This window comes from Gouania willdenowi, chromosome 5 (genome assembly GCF_900634775.1).
Source record: "Gouania willdenowi chromosome 5, fGouWil2.1, whole genome shotgun sequence".
Lineage (NCBI taxonomy): Eukaryota > Metazoa > Chordata > Actinopteri > Blenniiformes > Gobiesocidae > Gouania > Gouania willdenowi.
This window is the reverse complement of record NC_041048.1, coordinates 11,732,233-11,742,728: the sequence shown is the minus strand read 5'-3', so window position 1 is coordinate 11,742,728 and position 10,496 is coordinate 11,732,233. Positions and strand designations below refer to the sequence as shown.

Here is a 10,496-nt window from a genome sequence, read left to right as displayed (position 1 = left end):
AAAAGCATGGCAGTAAATTGTGTTTAACTGAGAATCTCGGGCTTGGGATATAAACAGTTCTTATCAAGTAGTTGGAGGCTCATTCTTCTACTGTATATACCATAAAACAATGTAATATTTTGTGTGATAGGCAATATTAAAACACTTGGTAAGGGAAGTTTGGCATAAATTGGAAACTACAAAGTGAATCCCTCCCTCTCAGCCTACCAATTTTTTTTTTTTTTAAAAAAAAAAGTTGTCCAGAGATAATTTTGTTGACTAAAAATTTTCACACAGTTTCCGTCGACTGCGTTTTTTAAGTGACAATAATGAGACGAGAACTATTTCTTTTAAAATACATGCTATTGTGAGCGAAAACTATATCAAACTCGTGATATTTTTGTCAACTAATAAAATCTATAATTTCATCACAGAACGAGATCCAAACGGAACTCATGATCATTTGGTTTTTACACATTGATCATATCAAATCTGTGTGTCTTTACAAACATTAATACCGTCCCAAATTAAGTGTGGTCTATGGTAATTGATCCGTTGATTGATTGATAATAATTATATTTTTTAACAAAACATTAACTTGCCCTTATATTTCAGTCGACTATATTATGGAGGTAGATATTTGTCTTTATTATTCAATCAAAGCAAACCTTTTCAATTAAAAAAAACAAGAAAAAAGTGTTTAAATGAAATTATTTGCTTCTCAAATATTTTTAGTTTTTTTTAGCATTTGAACACTTTTTTCTTTGATTTTTTTTTATTGTATATATATATTATATATATTATTTTTTTTGTTTTTATTTTTTTGTGATTGAATATAGACACAAATCTATCACCATAATTAAGTCTATTAAAATGTTATTGTCATTTAGTTGAATAGAAAAAGACTATATTTGAAATGACTACATTTAGACTAAAACTCAGTTGAATTTTTGTCAACAGACTATGACTAAAACTAAATCAAAATGTGCTGACAAACTTAACAGTGGTTGTGTCACTGTTAGACATTTTTTTTTTGCTGGTGTTGTAATTGGTCCGACTTTTCAGGCGGTCCGTGAAGGCATCGTCTCTGCTGAGCGTCACTGCCGCTTTATCGTCTTCAGGCTGTAATGCTGTAATGATGGCTGAGTGGGACCGTTAGCTCACCCACGGAGGAAAGCACCTACTATCAGAGACTAAAACAACACCCACTCGGTCCTAGCTCAGGATGGGGATGGTGTTTCCATCAGGGACCTGGAGCCTGGTCCCGGTCACTCTGGCGTTCGTGGCCGTCGCTCTGTGCTCGTCTCCGGGTAAGATTACGGCTCTGCAGGCCTCATCGTCCGTACAGCGGTAAAACACCGTTATAAAACCTAGTTTATCCGCAGACTAGACGGTGCCTACGCTTATATAACTCTATGAAATTGTTTTTAAAATGTATATTTATTCCTATCTACCCGGTATTTTGTAGTGTAAGGTCTAAATGTTTATTTTGGTTAAGCTAAATCGTTTGGGGTGTTATGAATATTCTTGTTCCCCGTTTAACTGGTGGTCTATGTAAGGGCTTATATTTGTAATTGTGTGGAGTGGAACATTATGGCATGTTTTATTAAATATTGGAAACTCAAATAAAGCAATTTATAAACCATGTGTAGATTATAAAATAAAATAAAAAAATAGAAATATCCCTCTTATGTTTACTAGAAAGTGTTTATTTGTACGGTTGCGGTTCGGACAACGTGGTGCTATTGGTACGGTTACCGACATAGCGTCTTATAATAATAATAATACATTTTATTTAAAAGCGCCTTTCAAAACACCCAAGGACACTGTACAGGGCAGTCATTAAAATAAACACAATAAAAACAGGTTTAGGGTTAGGTTATAACCCAATATCACCACAATTTTTAGAGTTAGGGTAAGATTTAGTCTTATTCACGTGACCTAAACTGGCCGATGACTGACCTATCACGTGACCTAAACTGTCGAAATAGGGGCGTTGCTTACAGATAGAATGTCGGTATATTGATACGGCAACGTTTGGATAGCCACTGCCTTACTAGATATTTATATAATTGGCAGTGTCTATTCGTACGGTTATTGTATCAATATACCGACATTCCATCAGTACTCAGCGCCCCTATTTGCCCAGTTTAGGTCACATGATAGGTCAGTCATTGGCCAGTTTAGGTCGCGTGGCTAAGACTAAGCCTAAACCTATTTTCTTTTTCTTACATTCCCACATGCAGTTATGGGCCAATAAAAATAGGACATAAAATAATTTTTTTTAGATTTCAAGAGACTATCACCCAAGAACCAACTCATATATATGTGACTAATCATTAGTGATTTAAACAGGGAGCTGAGGCAGATGCAAAGTTGTTTACTGAGGGCCCAAATAGGCTTGGGCGGTGATACCGTATACAAAAGCAACAATATCAGTTTCAATACCGTCAATTTAAAAAAAAAAAAAAAAAAAATGCAATGCACTTCCACGTGACTGCGCAGGGTCCGCCCCACACACACACACACACACACACACACACACACACAGGTGTCAGAGAGAGAGACTGAGAACAGACACATGTAAACCATGATAAGCTTATTCAAGGTGAATTAATTCTATAGTCTGGAAGCAGAGCGATGGAAGCCTAGATCACAGCCCCGTCTGTGTGTGCTTACGGTGGGGAGGAGCTGACGGCACTAGCGTCTGTTGGGGACAGTAACGACAGAGTGATACGAGTATTCATGTCAGAGTCTCTTAAACACCAGAAAAATCCATATCGATTTTCTTTTTTTTCCCCACTGTAGGAGACATTATAACTGCACAAAGAAGCTGAAACCTGTGCATGTTGACCAGCTCGTTTTTTTTTTTTTTTTTAAATCTAAAGACATGACAAATGACTTTGCTCTCCATTTATTTTGTAGAGCACTTAATGCAACATTTTTCTGCTCATTAAATACAAACAACAATTAACTTGAAGTGTCAATCCAATGCTTAAATAACGTTTTGAATCATATAAAAACTAATTAAAGTACAGTATAAGGCATTAAACCTTCATCCTTTAAACAGGTAACTGTATGGGTTTTTTTAAACATGGAGAGTGAATTAAAAACTAGCCTATGCCCACATCATCAAAAAAGAATGAAAGAAGGAAAAGAAAGCAGATCTGAGTTTATAATTTCAAATCCTTACAATAGTCAAGGATGGCCATCAAACCACACATGCGCAGGTACGCTCGCTTGCACACACACACACACGGACGTCGCAAACGGAGCCGGCTTCATCGAGGCATTACTAACGATGCGCGTATCATCATGAAAAGTTTTTTGCTTTATTTTTCAACAACCAATCCTCGGACCACGTGCGTGCCGAACCGCGGAGAGAGATCCGTGCGGATCACAGATCAATGATGATCCGTTGCACCACTAGTGGCGACCCACAGTACTCCCGCTCCTGTACTCACACGTTATACTGTATGTGATTGTCTTTTCATGTTTCTTGGATGGAATGTAACTGAAACTGATTTCCCCCTCGGGGATGAATAAATCTGAATCTAGAAAATATACACTGTGCCTATTCAACAATCACGGAACAATTGGTAAAAATCTCAGAATTTTTTAGACCAAAGTGCGTGGGGCCATTTGTGAAAGGACATGGAATGACCGTTTTTATTTTGTATAGTTTCAGCATTTTTTTGCCACGAGTATAGCCTGAATTTAATATGAAAATAACCAGTACAATCACACCACAGTCCTTTTTTGTGTGACTACATATCTGTTAATCTAAACAAACACTGAACGAAAGGTCAAAGGGTTTGTGAATGTTAGATTTACCTCTAAAGGTATCACTCACTCAACAGTTTTCGAGGTTTGGCATGAATCAGCTGGAGTAGCTGCCCTCACGGTTTCTAAAGGCAAACATTTAATCATGACCAGGATCAATTCAGGTCTTGGTTTCAAACTGGGCTCTTTAGTGGGTGCAGAGTGTATAAAAGTGATGGAAACTCCATCACTTTTATACGCTCAACATCTCTGAGAGTTTAAATGTGTTGTACGTGCACACAATGTTTATTCCAACACTTGTGAGTAGTTTTTACCTCCAAACGCCTTAAAAGAAGTTTTATATCAGCTGTGTTTATTTAAGTCTGCTGTTATAAACACAAAGACTTGGAAACTTTTTTTTTCCTTAACAATGATTGCATAAATTCTTGTAGTACGGTATTTAAAGCTGCTGGGGACTATCTTTTATTTTTAACAGATAAAAATGTAGTTTAAGCTTCATACTTGGATAAAACAAAAAGTGATAATAATTCACTTGGTACCATTTTTGTTGTAGTTTTTTTCCTGGTATTCCCCTTGATATCACCTTACCTGAAAAATAAACATCTGCAATTGTTTTGCCACAACTTTCAGTCTGTGAAAACAACAGAAATGTGGTTAAAAAAAAAAAACACTTCTATGTACTGTATGTATCTGCCTACAGGACTCCACATCCCACAATGCAATGCGAGAAACTTTTCCGACATGCTTTTTGAGCCGCTAATCCAACTTTATTGATCTATGAGGCCTACACTATCTCTTTATTTGTCAAAAAAGAACGTGTTTGATCCTGGAGTCTGAATTTAATGAAATGTAACACAAAAAATGAACATGATTTTATGTCGACTGAATGAATTCCTCAGTAAGTAAAAAATTGCAACAGGAACAAATTCTGTGTTTTCTTTAAATCTTTAGGTTTTCTGTCTAAACTTAACCCTAAATCGGTTTTTAAAGGTCTGCTCTTCATTGAATAATGAATTGTGAGTTCATCCAGTTCGTCCTGAGAAAGACTACAATGTGTTAGCAAATATTTGAGGTGATTTATTTTTCGTCCTGAAGGCAGAACAAAGCTGCTTCTCTGTGTAAACAGACGAGACCCCGTGCAGTGTGAAATGTGCTAAAACACAAAAACAGCACAGCATCAGTTCATGTTGGAACATGCAAACAATTCATGATTTCTGTTGTTTGTGTGTGGTTGTTTTGCAGTCAGTGGGGACGAGGACTGTCTTTGGTACGTGGATAAAAACGGCACCTGGCACAACGGCTTCGACTGCCCCCTCATCACGTTCTGCTGTGGGAACTGTTATCGCCGCTACTGCTGCCTGGACGCCTTCAAGATGATTACGGAGCGCGAGCAGAAACGATGCATGCTCTTCCAGTTCAGGTTTTTATTTTAGCCTAATTGTTTTATTTATTGACCTCAATCCAAAGTCTACAGTTTGATTACTTGTTTAGCAGATATATTGTTATAGCTTTAGATAATATTTATTCTCTTTTAACAAAAACGTAGAAGCTCTGTAGGTTTTTAGAGTCATTTTGTGTTTTTCTGTCATTCTGTGTGCGTTTGTTTATTATGTGTATTTCTGATGGCCTTTTGTGTATTTTTCCTGTAAAATGTATCCTTTTTTGGAGTCGTATGGTGTATTTGTGTTGCCATTTAGCCTTTTTTGGAGTCTTTTTGGTGTATTTCTGTTGTCGTTTTGTTTGTTTGTAGTACAGTGGGTTTTCAGAGTTATTTTTAGTTGTTTTTCTTTTCTTTTTGTGTACTTTTGTTGTTATTTTCAGTCATTTTGTATGTTTTTTTAGTCATTTTGTGTATTTTTTTATTGTCTGTTATGTACTTTTGTCATCATTTTCTGTAATTTTTTAATGTTTTTTCAATAGTTTTGTGTATTTTTTGTTGTCGTGTGTTATTTGGTGTTTTTGTTTATTTCTGTTGTCGTTTTGTAAATATTTGCATTTTCTGTTTTTCTTGCCTTTTACTGTATTTTTTTGTAATGTAATTTTTTTTTGGTATATTTCAGTGTATTCTTGCTGTTGTTTTATGTAATTTAAATTTCTGCATTTACTTTAGGGCCGCATACAGTTAGACCGAGGGCCGCATGTGGTCAGTTGACTACATCTGGTTTAGTCCGCGTCATACAGCTAATTCCATTTCAAGAAGTGAACTCCATCATATTGCGTCATATCCCGTCATATTACGTTACGTTATTACAATTTTGCTTGAGAATTGACAATTTCGTCTCTTTTCCCACCTGTTTACCCTGGAAAAATAGCGTTTAAATGCATGATATTGTCCCAAAACATGCCAGTCGGGGTGTATTACCTGTCACATGGTAATTTCTGCTTAATTATATCTAAAAAAAAAATTTAAAAAAAAATTGTGTTTACAATATTTCGTTTTCAGGAGTTACATTTTGTCCTAAATCATGGCTGTTTGTATACCAGTGTTCAAAGACCTTTTATAATGTAGCTATTTTAAAGGCATACTTAGGCATATTTAACAAAGGTCAGTCAGTTTTCATTTCAAGAACAATCAACAAAGTCGAGAACAAAGTGAACTCGTCTCATAGCCTTAAGAGTCCCATGTCCAGTTGCTGCCTTCATCTCTTACATTTTCCATTCTCTGTCCCTGACATCACCGCATTCTCCCTCTGAGGCTGGGAGGAAATGCTGAGCACAGCTTTATTTTCAAATATTTTTTATTATTTTTGCCTGAAAGGCTGCAAACTGTGACAGTTTTCTGTCACATCACAGTGGAAAACATCCATCACTGTCCAGCAGGATGCAAATAACCTGCATTTTGGTGCAGTGGGAAATCATATCAGATACAAAACACAAAGCGTTTTTTATTATATAGAGCTCAGGGTGTGTGAGAGATTCAGAGATGGAAACTGTGAACTATTTACTGGGACTGGTAACAACTGGAATAATTAAGCTAATTGTCATTATCTACTGTATATCTAGATCACATGTGTAAAGAAAAAAATGACTGAGAAAACATGAGTCATTGTGTAAATTACCAAATAATTTAGTTGTGGATGTGTCAGTCGGGTTGCAAAGGAGCATCAAACATCTGGCAAAATTTACACGGGAACTTTGACAATAATAAGATAGTCATTTTTCATGGGAATTATTTTTTGAAATTAATCGGAAATTGGGAGGAATTTAAAATCACCATATCATATTCAAACATAAATATTGGCATCCGTGCAAAAATAATACACTTTAAAAAAACATAACTTTTCAACAGATTTATTTGGGAAGTTCAACTTCACAATTATTCAAGTGGAGTTTAATTGAATTTCTCACAAAATTGATGAAACAACAATATGTATATATAAATAATACTCTAAAATTGTTGGAACAAACCTAGTTTTTCCAAAATCCTCCTCAATCCTCAATTCTCCTCTTATTTGACAAAATGTCCCCAAATTGAAATAATATTGTCACTTCCTTTCACTTATTGCTTGGATATTGTCGGTGCCTTATATATTCTACATCAGGGGTTCTCAACCCGTCTCACCCTGGGACCCCACAGTCATTTAATCGCGCGACCCACATTTTTTTAGAATTCAACCAACCAAATTTAGTTTTTAAAAAATAGCTTTTCAAAACACACAATCTTTTTTTTTTTTTTTTTTTTAAACATAAATCTATATATTTTCCTGTGCAACATGTATTTCACAGCATGCCTGTCAAAAGAAAAGTTTATTTCAAAATAAAAGACCAAAATGAGAGACATTAAGTATTTATTTATTTATTTTTGACCAGCTGTCTGCGACCCACCCAGTACAGGTCCGTGACCCACTTTTGGGACTCCTGACCCACCAGTTGAGAATCGCTGCTCTACATGCATGCTTTTATATAATTTATACTTCAAAATGCCAAGTAGTACTTGTGTTGAAATTGTTCAATTTCACCACAAAAGAATGTTGTGTTTAAGTTTTTTTTTTTTTTTTTATCTCTGTGTTGCTGGTTCTTCAGTCCCACGGCCTTAGCCGGCATCGCCTCTTCCATTCTCCTGTTCGTGGCCATCATCGCCACCATGGTCTGCTGCTTCATGTGCTCCTGTTGTTACCTTTACCAGAGGAGGCAGCAGAGAGGCAGGACCCCCTATGATGGTGAGACCTCACCTATTTCTGTCTGAGATCAAAGGCTTTTTCTCTTAGTCCCAGTCTTTGATTTTATTTCAACCTCCAGCTCAGCCCATCCCTATGGCCAGCTACCCTGTGGAGCCTATGTATGATGCTTACGGTAAACCACTGGGACCCTCCGAGTATCCACATGTAGGATATCCAATGGCTTCCCAGTATCCCGGCGTGCCCCCACAGTACCCAATGGTCCAGCCTGGTTTTTACCCACCACAGCCAATGGATCCTGTTTACAGCCAGGGTAAGACCTCACTGTGTTAATTAGGGCCAAGTAAGACCTTATTGTAATGCACCTAGTTTTTATTATTAATATTATTATTCTTTAGGGCTGGGATAAACGATTAATCTTTTTTTTTTTTGATGCATCGATTAATCTAACAATTTATTTTTCCAGTTCAGTTCGACTTGATTCAATTATCTCCGCATTAATTGACTAAAAGTTATTTATACATGTTGATTTACAAACGTGAATTCCTTAACATTGCAATATATGTTTATTGCTCTTCAACTAAAATTCCAAAATGAAGTTCAAGGAAGAATATAAAAGTACAACATAATAGATTCAGAGTCAGAGGTGGCATTCAATCAAAAATAAAAAGGCAGCCTGTCATTGTGAACCATTCCTGAACCAACAGAATTTAAGATTTATGTTGAAAACACATAGGCCGAGCTCACTGAAAAAAGTACATCTGTTCATTCTTCATTCACATGAAAATAACAACAACTTAAAGTAATACACTGCCATTCACATTTTTCTTAAATTCCTAATGCTAATATAGAAAGTGCTTTTCCAACAAAAAATAAACTTTCAAGTAAAAAATAAAGTTCAAGGAAGAATAAAAAAGTAGGGTTACGAGGAACAGCTACCTTCGACGAATGAGTGCGTGTCTTCACTGCCTTGCACTTTTGAAACTCGGAAGAGCCACTCGCGTTAGTTATTCTCCGGCGCCGCCATCTTTGTTTTGGTCGGACAACGCATCGGCCAGCACATTTTGCGTCAACTTATTTTTTGTTGTCCCGGCTCTATCATCCTCACAAAAGAGTGATTGCATCTTTGAGGGCCTAAACACGTTGAAAAACTCATGAAAATGTGAACGCATATTAGGACTGGCAAAAAAATTGATATTTTGGGGGAATTGCACAATGAATGGCAAAATGACTCAATAGGGGGGCTAATACAACACCACGACATGCAAAACACCTCTACGTGTGCCACGTCCCGACGTGCGTGTGGTTGCGAGGGCCCGTTCAACGCTGCTTGCAGCTTTAATTTTAATTATAAACAAGACATGGATGATTCTAGCAAGAATATATATATATTTGTAAGTAATATATGAGGCTTTATTAACATGTTTCGACTGCCAACCCCCCAGTCTTCATCTAGATGCCTCTGAGGAAGACTGGCGATTGGCAGTTGAAACATGTCAGGAGATCTAATTTCCTAAAAAAGAATTGTCTGAATAAATGAAACCTTACATATTAGGACATGGATGATTATTCTTTAAAGTCTTATCAGAGATGTAAGACGAGAATAAATACATTTGATTATTTACCACACACAATCTCAAACAAGTATTCTATACCTGTACTTTTTCAAATAAATCTAGTTATAGTAAAATGCAGTATAAAAATGTCTGATTTGGTGCATTTTGTCACTTTGTGCACGTATCCTGGGGTTGAATCCTGCTGATTTGATCCTAAACAACCAATAACTACATGAAATCACTGTCTTTAGAAATAGAATGTGTAATGTTTACCTCACTGTTAAATGTGGATTTTCTCTACTTCTCTTCCAGCCCCCCCACCGTACTCCCCTCCCCAGTACCCGGGTCACTAACAGGCTGACAGTCTCACACACCGAAGGAAACACCTGCAACTGTGAGAGGACTGTTTCAGAAGGAGAAGGCAGCAACAATAATCCACACACACATTCATGGGGTTACACACACACCACGCTAACACACACACTCAAGCACTACAGCCTAAAATGGAGGTTTCGCCCGTGAAAATAAATACAAGGCACTTTATATTTTTATTTTTAAATGTATATAAATGTTATTTCCTCCTTGTATTTTCACAAAAACTGTCACATCATCATTAATTAGAGCAGGGGTTCTCAACCTTGGGGTCGCTAGACACTAGGAGGGGGTCGTCAGATGCCTTTAAGAAGCCCATTTTTGCTTATTTTTACCCTTTTCTGCAACTAAACCATACGTGCCATATTTTAACGTATTTTGATCACGTTTTCTTGCCATATTTTTGCTCCTTTTAATGCATTTTTGCTACATTACCCCCATTTCTGCCACTTCTCCATCAAATTGCAATGCTTTTTCTGTACTTTTTTTCCACTTTCAAGACATTTATGACACTTATAAACCCTTTCCACCACTTTTCCCACCTAATGTTGACCCATTATTGCCACTTTAAACCTCTTTTCACCATATTTCATGCTTATTTTGGCCAATTTAACCACATTCACGATTTGTCATACCCATTATTTGCCAGTTTAATCAAATTATTCCTACTTTTTTTCTGCCTTTTTTA

The 10,496-nt window shown here is 36.5% G+C and overlaps 1 protein-coding gene across 1 annotated transcript; it reads left to right on the top strand.

Moving 5' to 3' along the window:
- The first annotated feature begins 1,067 nt into the window (after positions 1 to 1,067).
- Positions 1,068 to 10,317, top strand: shisa4 (shisa family member 4). The gene is made up of 5 exons (XM_028447108.1): positions 1,068 to 1,289; positions 5,005 to 5,182; positions 7,786 to 7,922; positions 8,002 to 8,193; positions 9,749 to 10,317. The coding sequence occupies exons 1-5, from the start codon at positions 1,205 to 1,207 to the stop codon at positions 9,787 to 9,789; spliced, it is 633 nt and encodes a 210-aa protein (XP_028302909.1). The 5' UTR covers positions 1,068 to 1,204; the 3' UTR covers positions 9,790 to 10,317.
- The last annotated feature ends 179 nt before the right edge of the window (positions 10,318 to 10,496 follow it).